The following is a 20,064-nucleotide window of genomic DNA, read 5'->3' as shown; positions in this document are numbered from 1 at the left end:
ATCTGATTACTACCGCCTTCTACATTGTAGGCACTCAACAAATGCTAGGAGGATTAGATTGCCATAAACATATAAATGCTCACACACTGAAGAAAAATTGGAATAAGAAAATTCTTTGTCCAGCAGAACAGAGTGGCAAAGATTCTCTGTCACATTCACCCACTACCTACACCTCTACTCTCCTCTTACCTCCCAGCTTGGTCTGCTCAACCCAAATGTGCTGACCCCTCACATCCTTTGCACTTTTCCCTCTGCCTTTGCTAAAGTTGCAGCATCCCTAGAGAATCGCTCCCCCCCCCCTTTTATTTTGGTCTCGTGGCTTGCAAGATCTCAGTTCCCTGACCAGGGATTGGACCCGGGCCACGACAGTGAAAGCCCTGAATCCTAACCACTAGGCAACCAGGGAACTCCCGAGAAGGCCCCTCTTTCCTTCCACTGTGAATTCTTACAAATCTGGCAAAACCATTGTCAAAGGACATCCTCTCCAAGGGCTTCGTTCTCTGTTTCACTGAACAACTATTTCCTGGGTCCCTCCTTGGAGCAAGTCTGTGTTAGAAGCAGGGAGCATATGATGAACAAAAAGCCAGTACCTGCCTCCAGCTGCTCAGTGAGGCAAGGCTGGGGATGGGTGGGGCTCCTCCTTGAGATCAGGGCCTCCGCCCTCCCCTCCCTCCCCTCCCTCCCCCACCTGCTGGCAGCTACACAGGCCTGCCAGGTGCTGCGGACAGGTTTGAAAGGAGGCAGGTCCAGGTTGAATCCCCAGCTGTGCTACTGATCAACGGGTCACCTTTCCTTTGTTGAGTCCCATGAGTGAAATGGGGGATATCTGTGTTTTGGGGGTGTTTGTGAGGTTTATTTATTTTTGGCTGCGTTGGGTCTTTGTTGCTGTGTGCGGGCTTTCTCTAGTTGCGGCGAGCGGAGGCTACTCTACGGTGCGCGGCTTCTCATCGTGGTGGCTTCTCTTGTTGCGGAGCACGGGCTCTAGGCGCACGGGCTTCGGTAGCTGTGGCTCGAAGGCTCTAGAGAGCACAGGCTCAGTAGTTGTGACGCACGGGCTCAGCTGCTCCGCGGCATGTGGGATCTTCCCGGACCAGGGCTCGAACCCGTGTCCCCTTCATTGACAGGTGGATTCTTAACCACTGTGCCAACGGGGAAGCCCCTGTCCATGAGGTTTAGATCAAGTATGTTGTGTCTCTAGTTCTGCTGGCTGCTTCCCTCAGCACTCCGTGTGGTGTAGGGTGATGACTGGTATTCACGGATGTCTGACCAGACACAGCTTGAGCTTCTGTATGGCAGGGATGGTGTCCTAAGGATGTTCAGAACCACCGCACTCCCAGCTGAGCCCAGTGCCAAGTGCAAAATAGACGTTCAGTAAAGATGAGATAGGATGGATGAAGCTGAGGGCGCCTCCTCTCACACTTGCGGTGGGACAATGACTCATCCGTCCACTCATTGAAGAGTCATTTCTCGGCCCCATGCCAGGCGCTCAGAGCCACGCTGATGAACACAGGTGGCTCCTCCCCTCCAGGGCTCCAACTCAGGGCCACGAGGACTGACATTCTGCTTTCTCTCTGCACACAGGCTGTCAGGAGTGGCTGCCTCAGGATGTCGGGCTTGAGACTGGTAAGAATTGCATCTCTTCCATCGAGGGGTTGTTCGTGGGAGCTGCCACAGGGTGAGTCAAATCACTCCCAAGGAAAGAAGAAGAGAGGCACTGAGACCCTATAAGGAGAATACCGGAGACAGGGAGTTTGGAGGAACGAGACAGATTGTATTACCTAAAGAAAATGACCTTGGCCAACCTTTGGACTTTGGCAGGGGGACCACACTTGTACAGTAATCCCTTACTTATATTCAGGGCTTAAAATGTCCTGACAAAACACACTACAATATATAAAATAGGTAACCAACAAGGACCTACTGTATAGCACAGGGAACTATACTCAGTATCTTGTAGTAACCTATAATGGAAGAGAACGTAAAAAAATATATATACATATATGTATAACTGAATCACTTTGCTATACACCTGAAACTAACACAACATTGTAAATCAACTATATTTCAATAAAAATTTTAAAAATAAAATAAAATGAAAAATAAAAGAACAGAAAAAAAATGTCTTGACAGGGTACTTCTCATTGGTTGGATCCTTCATTTATCTAAGTAAAGGCAGCACAGAGGCATCTCTAGGCCCATCTTTTCTATGGGAAGAGAAGACATGGCAGGTGGGCACATGGGATCAGGGCACAACACCCATTTCAGCCAATGTCCGGAAGAGCCAGCCCACCTCGGAAGACTGAGGATCAGGTCTCCCGGAAGTGGATTCTTCACGGCCTTGGGTCTTTGAGTTTCCTTGTAGTAATTTCTGTCTCAGGCTGGGGAAGGAACTTTCTGCATCATGGGTAGCAGCCAGTCGTCAGGTATTTCTTATCACAAAGAACAACGAAGGTCACGTAGATCTCTCTGCTTTCTGTAATTCATCCTCTGTTCCTTGAATCTCAATATAGACTTTACTTTCTTTGCAGCTGATAGCTTCTGCTTTATCTCTTCTCGCTCACTCTTCTCCTGATCCAGCTGTTTCTGCACAGTCATCTTTTTCTTCCAATAGAGTTCATGAAGCAGCTCTATTTTCTGCACTCGGCTTCTCATTTATTTCCTAGGAGAGCTTTGGCCAAATGGAGTGAACAAAAGTCATGTTCTAGCTCTTTTGTTTATTTTTCCAGCTCATGTTGGCCTGACACCTTATCATTAAGTGTGGACTGGAAATGGTCTTTCTCTTTTTCATCTCTGGTTAATATCAAGTTCACTGTGAGATACCCATCATCTGTCTTTTTATTTATTTATGTATTCATTTATTTATTGGCTGCGTCGGGTCTTCGACGCATGCGGGATCTTCGTTGAGGCATGCGGGATCTTTCGCTGTGGCGTGCAGGCTTCTCTCTAGCTGTGCCGTGCGGGTTTTCTCTTCTCTAGTTGTGGTACACAGGCTCCAGGGAACGTGGGCTCTGTAGTTACGGTGTGCGGGTTCCAGAGCACGTGGGCTCTGTAGTTATGGTGCGTGGGTTCCAGAGCGCGTGGGCTCTGTAGTCTTCAGCACGTGGGCTCTCTAGTTGAGGTGTGCAAGCTCAGTAGTTGTGGCACTTGGGCTTAGCTGCCCCGCGGCATGTGGGATCTTAGTTCCCTGACCAAGGATCAAACCTGTATCCCCAGCATTGGAAGGTGGATTCTTTACCACTGGACCACGAGGGAAGTTCCCATCATCTGTCTTTGACTGATAATCTTCTCATTTGGTAATTTGCCCGCTGTTTCAGCTGCATGCCGCAATTTTCACACTGGAATTTTATCCTTGCTGTAAGAAAGCTTTTCTAGGTCTCTGAGGTTCCTGATGTGATTCAATTAGTTCACTGAATCTAGTACGCTTCTCAGGCTGGTCTTCTGCATCCTGTGGCAGCTGTTCATTACTGTTCTTTTTCATTTCGCTTTTAGTTCTATTAAGTTGTCTTGGGCACACAGTTTGAAGAATCAGTCCCCCACTTTCTCTTCCAGAGAGGTGACCACCTCGACCTTCTAGTCGATTCATTGATACTTCCCTCTGTGCCTCTAAAGAACGTGGGTACAGGGCTGTTTGAGTTTTTGGTTCCAGGCATCACCTATTACTGACTTCCCACTAGGTGAGAAGGGCCTTAGCTCCTTGCCACTAACGCCCGCCCACAGCACTCATACTATCTCTCCTTCCTCCCGAAATTGTTAAATCCTAGTTTTCATTAGATCTACATACAGAGCTTACTTGTTTTATCTAAGAAAATGTTCCTCTCAAACGAAATTATCGTTACCAGGGGGAAGCGTCAGGGGCGGGGAAGGATAGTTAGGGAGTTTGGGACTGACATGTACACACTGCTATATTTAAAACAGATAGCCAACAAGGACCTACGGTAGAGCACAGGGAACTCTGCTCCATATTATATAACAACCTAAATGGGAAAAGAATCTGAAAAAGAAGAGATACATGTATATACGTAACTGAATCACTTTGCTGTACATCTGAAACTAACACATTATTTTTTTGTTGTTGTTTTTGTTTTTATTTTTGGCTGCGTCGGGTCTTAGTTGCGGCACGCAGGGTCTTGGTTGAGGCACGCGGGATCTTTCTTTGTAGCACGTGGGCTCTTCGTTGTGGTGTGTGGGCTTCGCTCTAGTTGTGGCCTGTGGGTTTTCTCTTCTCTAGGGTGCGTGGGCTCTGTAGTTGTGGCATGTGCACTCTAGTTGAGGCACTAAAGCTCAGTAGTTGTGGCATACGGGGTTAGTTGCCCCACGGCATGTGGGACCTTAGTTCCCTGACCAAGGATCGAACCCACGTCCCCTGCATTGGAAGGTGAATTCTTCACCACTGTACCACCACGGAAGTCCCTAACACAACATTGTTAATCAGCTATACTCCAATATAAAATAAAAAGTTTAAAAAAAGAAAGAAAGAAAATGTTCCTCTGGACTGAGCCCTGCAATGTATTGTAAGTGCTGTGCTTCCCTTTGCTAGACTTTGTAATTGTCCTTCTGCCCTATCTGCTTTGTTTTCTCTGTACTTATGACGACATAACCTCCCCCCGCCCCCCGCCACCCAGCTTTCTCCCAGATATGTCAATGTCCTTTCAAAGTGATTCATCTGGGAGTTCAATCAGTTTCATCCTCAGGAAGAAGTTTCTCCCAGCGTTGCTGAGGCCATATCTAAACCGGCATCTTCTACTTCTGAGGCACACATCTCAGAATTGTCCTGGGGTCTCCTTCACAACCACCCTGAAGATTTCTTTCACCTCTCCTTTGCACTGAATCCCTTTTCTTAGACCCAAGGTTCTTCTCTCTCTTGGTTTACTCCCTTGTTTTGATCAAGCACAACCTGTAATAGCTTCCTGAGAAAGGATACATATGAAGTATTTTTAACAGCTTGCATGTCTGAAAATATGTTTACTCACATTTGAATGTCAGCTGGGCATAGGATTCCATGCTAGATGTAATTTTCCCTGAGAACTGTGAAGACATGTACTCCTTCTGGTTTCCAGCCTTGCTATGGAGAAGGTGGACAATATTTTAATCCTTGAGCCTTTGTATAAAACTTATTTTTCTCTCTGAAAGCTTTTATGATCTTTTCTTTGTCCCAAGTATTTTGAAATTTCTTGATGTGTGTGTTGGTGTGGACCTATCTTCATTCTTTGCACTGTTGACTGAAGTTTGTCCCCTAATCGTTTTTTTCCAAAAGGCTTATGGGAAAATATTGTATCTTCAAAAATGTTTGTTATCTTTATACTGGAAAGACAATTTGGCTGGGTAAAAAAATTATTGGATTTCTTTTTCTGTTTTTTTTTTTTTTGTGGTAAAAAATATAACGTTCAATTTACCGTCTTAACCATTTTTAAGTGTACATTTCAGTATTGTTACGTATATTCACGTTGTTGTGCGACAGAGAACATTTTCATCTTGCACACTTGAAACTCTATACTCATTAAACACTATTTTCCTTCCGTCCTCCAGCCCCTGACAACCACCTTTCTACTTTCTGTTTCTATGATTTTGACTACTCCAGATACTTTCCATGAGTGGAATCATACAGCATGCGTCCTTCTGTGACTGGCTTCTCTTGTTCAGCATAATGTCCTTGAGGTCCATCCACACCGTAGCACGTGACAGGATTTCCTTCTTTTTTAAGGCTGCATAATATTCCATGGTGTGTAGTATTCATTGTGCTATGTCATTTTATATAAGGCACTTGAGCATCCATGGATTTTGGTATCTGCAGGGGCTCCTGGAATCCATCCCCCAAGTACTTTTAGGGATGACTGCATATACTACATTTTTGTTTATTTGTTCATCTGCCAATGGACAATTGGGTTGCTTTTACTGCTTGGCTATTTTGAATAACGCTGCAATGAACATGGGAATGCAAATATGTCTTTGATATCCTGCTCTGAATTTCTTTGGATATTTACCCAGAAGTGGGATTGCTGGATCATATGGTAATTCTATTTTTAATTTATTGAGGAACCTTCATACTGTTTTCTCCAGTGGCTGCACCATTTTACATTCCCACCAACAGTGTACAAGGGTTCCAATTTCTCTACATCCTCAATAACACTTGTTGTTTTCTGTACTTTTTTATAACGGCCATCCTAACAGCTGTATTGTTCTCTTCCTGAGATCTTTGTAGGAGATGTTTGGCCCTCGTATATGATTTGAATTTGTCCTGAATTATCTCCTTATAAGTGAACTTGTCTTTTTGTCTGCCTACCCCTCAAAAAATTATTTCTTAATTTTTTAGTCCAATACCTTTATGTCCTGGAGTTGATTTTTCTTTGTCATTATTTCAAAGAAATAATGGTGTGTCTTCAATCCATAGATTCAAGGCTTCATTAATTTCTTGAAAGTTGTCTTGAATTTTATGTTTAAGTAATTTTTCTGGTTTTTTCCCCGATTTTCTTCTTTGTGCACTTCAATTGTTAGTGTTTTTGTCTGCCTTCCGTATCTATCCTTTTTTTCCTAATCCTAATTTCGAAAATTTCCCTGTCACTTTGCTCACTTTTCTCCTCCTGTCTTCTATGATCTTTACTACGATTTTAGTAAGTGCTTACGCCCCTGTTGTTGCTTCCAGTTTTGCTTTCATCTCTGGCCCATGTTTACTTCTTTACCTCCCTTTCTTTCTTGAGCTCTGCCAACTCACGTCCCATGCTTTTCAGTTGTCTCGGCGTCTAATTTCTGAGCTCTCGTCCCTCAGCTCCACACCTCAGTAAGTTTTTTTGGAATCATGGTGAGATACTTGGTCACAACCTTCCACTGCTCTGTGGCAGTTTGCTTTCCCCTGGTGAGTGTTATTCACCTGCTCATTTCCTCCTTTTGAATTTCAGTATATTTGCATGTGGATCTCTGCTTGTTCCTTTGGGATTCCTCCTCTTTGAGCAGGGTGAGCTTTCTTGGATTAGAAAGAGGTTCCTGTGGGTCAATGCCCTGTTGCAGGCCAGGCACAAACCTAGTGAGATTTTAGTCTTTGTCTTTCCCCAGCCAATGGGTTTGGGTGCTACAGGGCTATTCGCAGGGCAAAGACTCTCTTTTTGCACCTCACAGAGAGATACTTTCCTGCAAAAAGCTAGGCCAGGGAAGCTTCCCCTGCCACCTCCCATTAACTTCCTGGCAAGAGTGAGAAAGGGCTGGGAGCAGGGTAGGAGAGAGGGAAGAAGAAAAAGAAAAAGGAGGAGGAGGGGAAGGGGGAGAGAGCATGCCTCAGCCACTGTGGGATCTCTTGGTTGGAAGGGACACCCCCGGGGGAGGTAAGTCTTGAGCAGGAAGGGGAAGGTGGATCAAGCATCTGACCACCGACTCCTCTCTGCTCTCCAGGGTGACCACGTGTGGCTGAACTTCACCTCTGCTGACAAGACCAGCGTGCCCATCGGGGGCATCATCAAAGAGACAAAGCCTGGCAAGATCTTGGTTGAAGATGATGAATACAAAGTCAGTATGGCCTCGCTCTCCTGAGGGGCTCAGCCTTTTCAGCCCCATCCCCCCACCCCTCCTGGGCCCTGAGCCCCCTCCCTTCTCTGGTGCTGCCCCCAGCACCAGGGATTTGAGAGCCCAAGTCAGGGACCCATGTGGCAGGACAGACTACAGGGAAGTCCCGTCGTGGTGAACGTTATGTGTCTGTCTTGGGAACTGCTTCTATAGTGAAAAGCAGGGAGTGTGTTGGCAGATGGAAAATTAGGACAATTAGGGGAGCAGGAAAGCGTGAAGTGGGAAACGGGCTGTGACAGAGAGAGGGGGAGGGCAGGAAGATTGTTTGCAAAGTAAAGGAAGCTGAGCAGGAAGGACAGGAGGAGGGAGGGAAAGGTGAGAAGGATGCCTGGAGGGGAGGCCCTGGAATGTGAGAAGATGGAGGAAGCCCAGCTCACGCTGAGCAAAACAGCCCAGAAGAGAGAGTAGGAGGCTCAGGGTGACCTGCTGGGAAGCGAGCTCCGTCACCTGGGGGGCTGCGGAGCAGCAGGGGAGCGACAGTGGAGAAGGGCATGCAGAGTGAGGGGTCCAGCTGGTCATTTAAGTCCTCCTTGGGCAAGCCTCTTTGCTGAGGTGCTTCAAAGTAAAGCATGTGGAGACTTGGCCTCCAAGGAGAAAATTCTAGACTGTGACCTGTGAGCCCCACAGATGGGAAGCCAGTCAAATGTTAACAATAATACCTTCTATTTGCAAAATGATGTCATGCCATTTAAAGAACACTTTTACTTGCATACTTTTATTCCAACCATCTGTGAGGCTCCCCAGCTGCAGACGGCCCCTGATCCCAATCACTGACCCTCAGTGCACACTGACCCTCGGCCCTAGACGTGTGCTGACTCCAGCCTCGGACTGAGCCGACCCCTTGACCTTCACCACAGACCAAAGCTGGCCAGGTGCCGGCCACTAGATCGTCTGATCCATTGAGGACATGGGGGACAGGTTGGCCCAGGACAACCCCCGCTCAGGAAAGCCTGTGCCCTTTGTTCCAGGAACACTGGATCCGAGCAGAGGACCTTGGCACCCTCAGCCCCATGCACCCCAACTCTGCTCAGGGCGTGGATGACATGATCCTCCTGGGGGACCTGAACGAGGCGGGCATGGTGCACAACCTCCTGATCCGCTACCGGCAGGACAAGATCTACGTGAGTCCCTCCTGGCCACATGGGGCCCCCTGGTGCGCTGCGGCCACACGTGCTGACTTGGCTGGGGAAGCAAACTATGCCCCGGGCACACCTGGCTCAGTCCCTACTCCCCACGCCCTCACAGTATGAGGATGCTCATCGATCTCTGCTCCCCAGTCTGAAAGAAGCAGGGGGATAAAGCCTTCGAGTGTACAGAAGGCTGACATGCAGCATGCCAGCTCAGTACCCGGCACATAGGAGGCACTCAGTTACTGCTGCCTCTTCGCTCCTCTGTGGCTGAGCAGAAGGCCTGCTCTGACGGCCGAGTGGACTGAAGGCGTGGGGCGTGGTCTTCTGCCTGGTTCCTTCCTAGGTATGTGGCAGAGACAGGGTCACCAGGCAGAAGACCTCTGCCCTCCTATGAAGTAAGTTGCGTGATGACCAGGAGGGCCGCGTAGGTAACTGCGGGTTCTTCTCCCAAAGCCTAGCAGTGGATGGGAGGGTCTCATCCCTGTTCTAATGCAGACCTCCCAGGGGAGGTGGTATTCCAACACTGACACCAGCCCTGCCGTGAGTGGGTGTGACCCGGGGAAGTCACCACCTGCCTGGGCTTCTCAGAGGGAGGTGGCTCATTGACCTCTGACCAGCCCTGATGCTGGGATGCTCAGAGGAGTGGGAGAGTGAGCAGGGGCCCCCGAATAGAGGGCTGGGCTGGGAGAGGAGAAGGAGGAGACCCTCGGGAAGGAGATGGGGATGGGGTACTCTGAGTCCACTTTGGATGAGTGAGCCTCAGCTGCTGGGACCTAAAACAACAATTATCCAAGTTGAACTGCAGCTTATCTTTTCCAAAGAGCTTATGCTTGCATTCTTTTATCTGGTGGTTGTCATAGCCCTGAGCCAGAGAGATTATCCTCTCCCTTCCTAAAACGAAAACGTAGACACGACTTCATGACAAGTCATGAAAACATGACTGTTGAGATGGCCATCCCCGTCCCAACCCAGAGGGGCAGGCAGGCCCAGTGGAGGCTCCAGATGAGTGGGAGGGTCCAGGAGGGGTCCATGAGGGCTACTGTGGTGGCCCAGCCTCACGGAGGCCCCTGTGAAAGGCAGGTGAAGACTTGCTTCATACATTCACTCCATTTTTTTTTTTTTTTTGGCTGCGCTGGGTCTTCGTTGCTGCACGTGGGCTTTCTCTACCTGCAGCGAGCCGGGGCTACTCTTCATTGCAGTGCGCAGGCTTCTCATTGCGGTGGCTTCTCTTGTTGCAGAGCACGGGCTCTAGGCACACGGGCTTCAGGAGTTGCAGCACGCTGGGCTCAGTAGTTGTGGTACACGGGCTTACTTGCTCCGTGGCATGTGGGATCTTCCCAGACCAGGGATCGAACCCGTGTCCCCTGCATTGGCAGGCAGATTCTTAACCACTGCTTTTTTTTTGCGGTACGCAGGCCTCTCACTGTTGTGGCCTCTCCCGTTGCGGAGCACAGGCTCCGGACGCGCAGGCTCAGCGGCCATGGCTCACGGGCCCAGCCGCTCCGCGGCATGTGGGATCCTCCCGGACCGGGGCACGAACCCGTGTCCCCTGCATCGGCAGGGGGACTCTCAACCACTGTGCCACCAGGGAAGCCCCATTCAGTCCATTTTTATCAAGCCTCTTCTGAATACCGGACAGAGCGCCAAACATGAAGCACGACCACCTCATTTAACGTCCCTGCGAATTCACCCCTGCCTGGGAGCTCTCTTTCCTGGTGAAGGATCTGAGCTGCTGAGGGTCTCGTCTCTCGGTCCAGAATCAGACCCCGCCTCCCCGCCACAGTCAGCCAGCCCTGGTGGCCCTCGGGGGGTGGCATCCAAGGCCAAGATCAGGGCCAGGCAGCGCTGATCCTCAGAGCAGGGGTCACTAACCACCTTCTCCCTTCCCCAGACGTACACAGGTTCCATCCTTGTGGCCGTGAACCCGTACCAGGTGCTGCCCCTCTACACCGTGGAGCAGGTGCAGCTGTACTACAAGCGCCACGTGGGCGAGCTGCCACCGCACATCTTTGCCATCGCGAACAACTGCTACTTCAACATGAAGCAGCACAAGATGGACCAGTGCTGCATTATCAGGTGAGGTCCTGGGCGGGCAGGTGGGCCAGACACTGCCTCTGAGCATCTCATAAAGGAGGGCGCATCTCCTCTCCCAAAACCTCTCCAGAGTAGTGTGTGACTTAGGGGCTCCCGTTCAACTGCAAACACCCCCCTTCATGGCCACGAGCTCCCCTGCATCTGGCCCCCGTGGCCCCTCCACCCTGAAAAGTCCTTCTGAGGCTGCCTTCCGTCAGAACCTGTTCTTCCACTGTATCATCAGGGCCTGGACCGCCCCAGCCTTCTGTGAATATTTCCTGAGATGAGGAAGGAAGGGTGGGGATGGGTTGGTTTACAAATGGGACCCAAGATAGGCACTTGGGGTGCAAGGATCCAACAGGTGAGGCCCCTCAAAAACCACCTCAGGGAGACTTCCCTGGCAGTCCAGTGGTTAGGACTTCGCCTTCCAATGCAGGGGGCATGGGTTCGATCCCTGGTTTGGAAACTAAGATCCCACATGCCTCAGGGCCAAAAAACAAAACATTACACAGAAGCAATATTGTAGAAAGTTCAATAAGGACTTTAAAAATGGTTCACATCAAAAAATCTTAAAAACAAAAAAACCTCAGGGCAAGTCTCAGGGAGGACAGATCTCAGGTACTTGGGCCCAGAAGGGATGTGTCCCTCTCCAGTCCAGGTGATGCTGCTGCTTCAGAGACTCGGGCCTGGCCTGGCTTCTCTGCCTTCTGCCCTCCTGGTACCCATGGAAGGGAGGCAGAGTGGGAAAGAAAGCGGGGAGAGGGAATTTGGCTCCAGCACACCTTGCTTAGTTCTCTAGTAGAGTCACCCATTCACTCAGTCACCCATTCGTTCATTCGTCCACTCATCCGTCCGTTCACCCATTCATTCACTCATTCATTCGAGGTTCTTTTGTGCTCCAATTCTGTCTCCTGTCCTGTCCTAACATGAGGAGACAGCAGCAAAGGAAAGGGACTAAAATCCCTGCCTTGTGGACCTTACATTCTAGAAGAGGAGACAGGCAACAAACAAGCAAATTGTTTCAGCGGGTAATAAGAACTTTAGAGGAAAACACTGCAGGGAAAGAGGAGAAAGAGCGATGGGGCCGCTGCTTTACGTTAAAGGGCAGATCGGGCTGGCCTCTCTGAGGAGGGGACCTTGGAACAGAGACTGGAACGAAGTCCTACAGTTTAGGTTATCATGTTTCACGTTGTCAGCAACTCTGTAGTAGATACTCCTATTCCCGTTTCACTGCTGGGGAAACCTCCCACCGGGTGACATTCTTTCCTAGAGACACACAGCTGTTAAACAGGGAATTTCAACCCAGGGCTCTGGGAAAAGAAGACAGAGCGGTGTCTTGCCAGGAAGCCTCACCGCCAGGACGGCAGTGCCTGTAGAGAAGCACAGAGCACCCGGGTGGCTGTTTGCGTGAGTCAAACTGCCTCCCCGGGGCGCGAGAGAGGCACCTGAGCCCTCTTCCTTCGGAGTCATCTCTACCTGCAGGGGTGTTCTCCTGACTGGCTCCCCTGGCATAGTGATCAGGGATATTTGGATCAAAACTTTTTTAAAAAATTAATATTTTCAGAGGAAACCGTATTTGTCTGAGGTTTGCTTCAAAACAGTACAGGAAGGGAAACAAAACTGGTCAGGAGTTTCATTTCATACCCGTGACTCATTTATTTTGTGACTGGAAGTTTGTACCTCTTAATCTCTCTCACCTATGTCTTTCCTCCCCCACCCCTGACCCTCAGGCAATCATCTGCTTGTCCTCTGTATCTACAACTTTGTTGATGTTTTGTTCTGTTTGTTCATTTGTTGTGTTTTTCAGATTCCACCGGAAATCAAACAGTATTTGTCTTTCTCTGTCTGACTTATTTCACTTAGCATAATACCCTCTAGGTCCATTCATGTTGTAGCAAATGGCAAGATTTCATTCTTTTTTATGGCTGAGTAATATTCCATTGTATATATATATCATTTAGTCCCTTTACGTTTAAAGTAATTGTTAATAGGTATGTCCTTATTGTCGTTTTGCTAATTGTCTTTGGGTTGTTTTGTAGTTCTTTTCGTTCCTTTCTTCTTCTTTTGTTCTCTTCCCTTGTGATTTGAGGACAATCTTTAGCATTATGTTTAGATTCCTTTTTTTTTCTCTGTGTGTATCTATTATAGATTTTTGGTTTGTGGTTTCTGTGAGGTTTATATATTGCTATGTAGATATGTCTGTCATATATCATATATATAATCATACGTATACATGATATATAATACATAATCATACATCTATACATACATATATATACATGATTATTTTAAGTTGCTGATCTCATAAGCTAAAATGTATTTTAATAACACTGCATTTTTACTCCCCCCGCCCAGTTACTATTTTCCACATCATATTTTATATCCTTTTTTTTGTATATCCCTTGACTACTTATTGTGGATTTAACTCCTTTTGTCTTTTAACCCTCCTACTAGCTTTGTATGTGGTTGACTTACTATCTTTACTGTATATTTACCTTTACCTCTGAGCTTTTTTCCTGTCATAATTTTCATGTTTCTAGTAGTGGCCTTTTCTTTTTTGCTTAGAGAACTCCCTTTAACATTTCTTGTAAAGCTGGTTTGGTGGTGCAGAATTCCTTTAGCTTTTGCTTGTCTGTAAAGCTTTTGATCTCTCCATCAGATCTGAATGAGAGCCTTGCTGGGTAGACTCTTCTTGGTTGTATGTTTTCCCTTTCCTCACTTCAAATATATTGTACCACCTGCTCTGGCCTGAAGAGTTTCTGCTGGAAAGTCGGCTGATAGCCTATGGGAGTTCCCTTGTATGTTACTTGTTGCTTTGCCCTCGCTGCTTTTAGTATCTTCTCATCCTGTTATCATTTTAATGACAATGTGTCTTGATGTGGCCCTCACTGGTTGATCCTGCTTGGGTCTCTCAGTGCTTCTTGGACCTGGATGTGTCCTTCTTTTCCCAGATTAGGGAAATTTTCAGCTCTTATGCCTTCAAATATGTTTTCTGCCCCTTTCTCTCTTCCCCTTCTGGGACCCTTGTAATGTGAACCTTAATATGCTTGATGTTGTCCCAGATTAAACTGCCCTCATTTCTTTTCATTCTTTTTCCTGTTGAGCATCAGTGATTTCCACTACTCTGTCTTCCAGCTTCCTGATCCATGTCTCTGTATCATCTGATCTACTGCTGTTCCTTCTAGTGTATCTAGCTGATGGGTGGGGCCAGTTCCCGCCATGGCTAGCTGCAGGGTCTGGAGTGTCCCAAACCTGGCTTCGGTCTGTTGGTGAGGGGGGCTGGATCTCAGGGTGTCCTGGGGCTATTGCTGGCTCACTGTGGACAGAACTGGGTTCCCAAGGTGTCTCAGAGTTGGTGTCAACCTGCTGGTAGGCAGGGCCCGGGGATTTCCAAGGTTGGTGTTGGCCTGTTGGTGGGTGTGGGCTGGTCCCAGGGGTTCCTGAGGCTAGTGCCGGCTCACTGGTGGGTGAGGCTGGGTTCCAGGTCCTCTGGTGGACAGAGCCAGGTCCTAGGGCAGCTGTCTGGGGGGTCTTAAGGCAGCCTCCTGCTGGTGGGTGGGGCTGTGTCCCCACCTAGCAGTTGCTTGGCCTGAGATGTGCCAGCACTGGCAGCAACAGACTATTGACGTCTTGGCACTAAAGAGCTAGAGGGAGGATTCCACAATGGCACCCCCCAGCCCCAGTGTCCACTTGCTCAACGAGCTCCCCAAATGGCTGCCACCAGTGTCCGTGTCCCCAGGGGGAGCTGCAGTTGCCCCTTGCCTTCAGGAGACTCTCCAAGATCAGCAGGTCTGACCCAGCCTCCTTTCAAATCACTGCTTCTGCCCCAGGCAAGCCGTGTGAGGTTTTGTGTGCGCCCTTTAGGAGTGGAGTCTCTATCCCCCACAGCTCTCTGGCTCTTCTTAAAGTAGGTCCCATGGGCCTTCAAAGGCAAACATTGTGAGGGTTTGTCTTCCTGGTTCAGGAGCCCAGTGCGGGGCTCAGACCCCTCTCTCCTTGGGGAGAACCTCTATAATTGTAATTATTCTTCCACTCGCGGGTCACCTACCCGGGGGTATGGGTCTTGACTATACTGCATCTCTGCCCCTCCTACCATCTCATTGTGGTTCCTTCTTTGTTGTTGTTGGTTTAGTTGTTTTTTTTGTTTTTGCGTTGATATAATTGAACTGTGAACTAAATGTATTTTATTCTTTAAACATAATGCCATTTAACATTTAGTCCCAAGACAATTAAGCAAATATTTTTGTTTGTTTTGTTTTGTTGTTGCTGTTGTTTGGGGGTTTTTGTCTTTTTAATTTTATTAGAGTAGAGTTGATTTACAATGTTGTGTTAGTTTCAGGTGTACAGCAAAGTGATTTAGTTATACATTCTTTTTCAGATTCTTTTCTCATGTAGGTTATCACGGAATATTGAGTCCAGTTCCCTGTGCTGTGATCCCTTCTTTATGTATTTAGTTAAAGAATTTCTTTTCCTCTAGTCGTCCAGTCTTTGTCATCAATAATTTCTCTGTAAATAGTTGTAATTTGGGGGGACTTCCCTGGTGGTCCAGTGGTAAAGAATCCACCTTACAATGCAGGGGACGTGGGTTCGGTCCCTGGTCAGGGAACTAAGATCCCACATGCCGCGGAGCAACTAAGCCCGCACACCACAACTACTGAACTCACGCACCACAACTAGAGAGCCTGTGTGCCACAAACTACAGAGCCCACGTGCCCTGGAGCTCAAGCACCACAACTAGAGAGAGAAAATCTGCCCACCACAACTAGAGAGAAGCCCATGAGCCACAAAGAAAGATCCCGCATGCCTCAGTGAAGATCCTGTGTGCTGTAGCTAAGACCCGACACAGCCAAAAATAAAATAAATAAATAAATAAAGAATGAATAAATCTTTTAAACAAATAAACAGTTGTAATTTGGGGGGGCTTATGGCAGGAGGCAAGCTCAGGGTCCTCAAGGTCCTTCTCTAGCACCATCTTGGCCACTGCACTGCCCTAAAATATGAAAAAAACTGGTTTTCATATTTTACCATTATGAAATTAATATATATTCACTATGAAAATGTTAGAAAATTTCAGAAAAATATTCTCAGCAAAAATATTGCTAGACATTTTTGGAAGAAAAAGCTTCCTCTACCCACTTGGTTAAAATTTGACTGAATACTGCCTACATTTACCGCTTCACTTAATTAGTAAGCATTGCTCGTGTGACCGCAGGCTCTGTGCAGACCTGGATTAAGTGGCTGTACAACGTTCTCTGACTGGATGGACTGTAACTAATTTCCCCCATTTTTGTTGCTTCCCACGTAATTTCAATGATAAATAAATAAATAACACTTCAATGAGCAGGAAGCTTTGTGGAGAAGGCTTCTTCTGATTTTAGGAGTCCTTCCTTAGACTAATGGCAGAATAATTCTGAAGCATTTTGATACCTAGGCCAGACTGCTTTCCCAAAAGGCTCGTGCAGTTCCCCCTCTGGCCAGCATGACCTCACCGCTCCCAGAGAGAACATTATTATCAGGGCATTGCATCACCTGGTCTTATTCATTCATGGAGTTACTGAACACTGTGTCAGTGACCCTGGAATGAACCACATACAACCATACCTGCATAGTCAAGCAGGAAAGATGAACACACTAATAAACTAACACAAAGTAGGCAGGGGACGTCAGGGAGAACGCAGTGGGATTTCTGCACAGGGAGAGAGCATCCTTGTTCAGACCGGCCCAGAAAGCGGGCATGTGATGGGTCTGCAGGAGAGCTGACAGGTGTTGAAAACTAGTTGTTCTACTGACTGACGTTCCTGCATGCCCTCTTTGCAGTGGCGAGTCTGGAGCAGGGAAAACAGAGACCACCAAGCTCATCCTGCAGTTCCTGGCCACCATCAGCAGCCAGCGTTCGTGGATTGAACAGCAGATCCTGGAGGCCAACCCCATCCTGGAAGGTATGCAGTCACCCACGGGACCAGCCTCCTTTCCAGGACCTGTGGGCTGGCACCTTCCTGCCAGGGGGTGCCTGTGGGGAAGGGCAGGATAAGCCATCCTCTTTTAGTGACTTCTCAGGATTTAAAAAGGGCTCCAAGGGACTTCCCTGGCGGTCCGGTGGTTAGGACTCTGCGCTCGTACTGCAGGGGATGCGGGTTCGATCCCTGGTCAGGGAACTAAGATCCCACATGTCGCGCAATGCAGCCAAAAACTAACAAATAAAAAACAAAGGGCTCTAAGATGAAATCAATTTGCGAAATGCTGGGAACGGATTATTGATACAGGGAAGGATCCCAAATGCATTCTACTGATAAGACAGATCCTCTATTCTTTTCAATTATGTGTGCAGGTGAGGATGTGTGTGCAAAGGATCTCTCTTAATGCAGTCACATGATAAAACCTTGCAGAAACAGCTCTATGGCATGCACTTTGGATCGTGCTACAGCCCAAACGCCATCTGGTCTAAGCTCCTTGTCTGCGCTCTGACCCGTGCCAGCTCTTGCCACTCTCTCTGCGAGCTTGCCCTCTCTAACCCAGCCTCCACCCTACAGCCTGAGCAATCTTTCTAAAATGTAAATCCGCCTCCACACTCCCTCAGGAGGTTTCCTCCTTCCCCCGTCACCTGTGGGACTAATGCCAAACTTCTTAGCTTGGCATTCAAGGCTCTGCACTACTTGGCTCCACCTGCTAACAGTTCCATCCATCTTCCACTGCCTTCCTCCTGTATCCCATGGTCCAGCCGAATTTCCCTCCCTGGAAGCACACCCCATGCTTTCTGACCTCCGAACCTTTAGCTGCACTTTGCCTTCCTCTTAGCAAACCCCTGGCTGCCACCACTGTCCAGTGTAATCCTACCCATCCTTTGAGTCTGGGCTTGGCCACCTCCTCTGAGAAGCCTTCCCAGAGGACCCCGGTAAAAGTAAATTTTCTCTTCTCTGCTCCCGTCATGGGCATCATCCGTCGGCCCTCAGCCTTCGGAAATGCCAAGACGATCCGAAACGACAACTCAAGCCGCTTTGGGAAGTACATTGACATCTACTTCAACTCCAGTGGGGTGATTGAGGGGGCGTGCATCGAGCAATTTCTCCTGGAGAAATCCCGGGTCTGCCGGCAGGTAAGGCCTCCTCCCGCTGCACTGGTCCTGGGGGAACCTCCTCCCACCCCAGGATGGGAGTCAGGGGATTGGGGAGGCTTCCAAGAGGGGTCCCTTCCATCACTCTCACCCCTCCTTTCCTCCACCCCAGACTCCCATAGGCCTTAGCTTGCTGTCATTGAACCCTGGTCCGAGATGGGCCAAGGACCCTTAGAATTGGATAATGATGGTCCTTCCCCAATATTCAAGGAAATGATTTATTCAAGGATTTTCTCTTTTGAATTTTCCATCTGTATAGTCGGCCTCTCTTCACCTCTACTATAATTAATTCTGAGGCCAGGCCAGTCCCCATCTGGGGGTGGATGTATCATCAGGTGTGCTGGGGCCCCTGGCAGGAGGACCTAGATGACACTGTTCAAAAGACCACCTGCAGGAAATGAGGTGGCATGTGGTCTGTGTCGTCAACGCGGGGCCTTGTACTCGCAGGGGCCCGGTCTCGGTTTGATGCTCTGTCGTTGCCATCTTGAAACTCTTAATAACTCTTTAGCAAGAAGCCCCATGCTTTCATTTCGCACTGCGCCCCACAAACCAAGTAGACAGTCCTGGGTAACAAGGAGCCCAAAGTGTGGCAGCCACATCGGCTGAGTTACCACGGCTTTGTTGGGGGTAAGGTGCTCTCTCATATGATGGCATAACCCCTAACATGTGTGTGCATGAGTGCACATGTACCACACACACACGATGTTTCAGATTGGGGATATGCCACCAAAGGGACTGGCGCTGTGTGTTAGGACAGACAGACACCTGGGCAAGCTGAAGAAGGAAGCTCACCTTTAGTGACCCCCACCTGGTGCCAGGTGTTTCCCCTGCATTATCTCATTAGACCTTCACAACAACCAGGAGAGACAGGTCTCTTTCTCCCCATTGTAGAGATGAAGAAACTGAGTCCAGGAACGTTAAGTAACTTACCAAGGGTCACAGAACTAGTAGAAGGTAGTCTCTCCAACTCCAAAGTTTGCCCTTTCCAGAAGCTTGTAATTCTTCGCACGGTGGTTGGTGAATTCAGAGAATTTGTTCCTCGAAGAGGTACCCCGGAATGGACAGGAGACTTCTAAAGCAGATCAGAGACAAGTCCTGTCCATGATAAGATTAAAAAATTTTGGCATATCTATACTGTGGAACGCTGGGTCAGTTAAAAGGCTGAGGAGGTGTGTCTGTGTCAGTGTAGACAGACGGCTAAGAGACCCGTTTAGATGAAAAAAAGAGGAAGCTGTAGAACAATAAGTATGTTCTTGCCTAAAAAATAAACTTTTTATAGATATACTCTAAGTAAATACATTAGTGATGTCTACAAAGGAACACAGACCATCAGACTGTTCTGAGGAGGTCATCTGAGGAGTGGCAAGTTGGGGCAGAAAGTAACTCACCCTTTAACACTCTATACTTGGAATTGTTTGAATTTCACAACGGGGATGTGAAATAAAGTTTAAAAATAATGTTTAGGGCTTCCCTGGTGGCACAGTGGTTGAGAGTCCACCTGCCGACGCAGGGGACACGGGTTCGTGCCCCGGTCCGGGAAGATCCCACATGCCGCGGAGCGGCTGGGCCCGTGAGCCATGGCCGCTGAGCCTGTGCGTCCGGAGCCTGTGCTCCGCAACGGGAGAGGCCACAGCAGTGAGGCCCGCGTACCGCAAAAAAAAAAAAATAATAATAATGTTTAAAAATGCAGAGTCCCAGCTAGGTAAACCTGTGGATGCCAGGTCCTGGGGGTCACAAGGTGAATAGGAAGGCTTCACCGTAGACTGTAAAGAGTCCGGGGTTCTGAGTCAGAGGGCCCGGGTCTGAATCTGGACTCACTGCCTCACCTGTGACTCCGGGCTCCAAGGAGCGGTCAGGATGCAGGGAAGCCCCGGGGAGTGACGAGTTCCAAGGTTAAGGTGGCCTTTCCGCGCAGAAGAGTCAGGATGAGCTGGCCTTGGAGGAGGACAGCGACCAGGCATGGCCATCCCTCAGGTCAATGCCGGAGCGCTACCCGCTGAGGAAGAAGGAAGCTGGGACAGGGGTGGGGGCAGGAGACAGTCCTGAGGCCCCGCAGCCTCAGGCGAGATGCTTACAAGCTCCCCGGAACTCCCTCCCCACTAGGCCCCAGAGGAGCGGAACTACCACATCTTCTACTGCATGCTCATGGGCATGAGCGCAGAGGAGAAGGACCTGCTGTGCCTGGGCGCGCCCTCCGAG

The 20,064-nt window shown here is 48.7% G+C and overlaps 1 protein-coding gene across 1 annotated transcript in view; it reads left to right on the top strand.

Moving 5' to 3' along the window:
- MYO7B (myosin VIIB) overlaps positions 1-20,064 on the top strand; it is a 95,479-nt gene that overhangs the window by 16,904 nt on the left and 58,511 nt on the right. Inside the window, exons 2-8 of the mRNA XM_024738064.1 lie at positions 1,582-1,623; positions 7,381-7,494; positions 8,520-8,672; positions 10,573-10,757; positions 16,572-16,693; positions 17,705-17,847; positions 19,969-20,064. The exon at positions 19,969-20,064 is cut by the window's right edge and continues 7 nt beyond it. Coding sequence (XP_024593832.1) covers positions 1,606-1,623; positions 7,381-7,494; positions 8,520-8,672; positions 10,573-10,757; positions 16,572-16,693; positions 17,705-17,847; positions 19,969-20,064 — 831 coding nt within the window. The 5' untranslated portion in view covers positions 1,582-1,605. The remainder of the gene's footprint in view (positions 1-1,581; positions 1,624-7,380; positions 7,495-8,519; positions 8,673-10,572; positions 10,758-16,571; positions 16,694-17,704; positions 17,848-19,968) is intronic.

Source organism: Neophocaena asiaeorientalis, unplaced genomic scaffold, assembly GCF_003031525.2.
Source record: "Neophocaena asiaeorientalis asiaeorientalis breed wild unplaced genomic scaffold, Neophocaena_asiaeorientalis_V1.1 scaffold98, whole genome shotgun sequence".
Classification (NCBI taxonomy): Eukaryota; Metazoa; Chordata; class Mammalia; order Artiodactyla; family Phocoenidae; genus Neophocaena; species Neophocaena asiaeorientalis.
The sequence above is the reverse complement of the archived record's forward strand: the minus strand, read 5'-3'. Positions and strand labels throughout refer to the sequence as shown.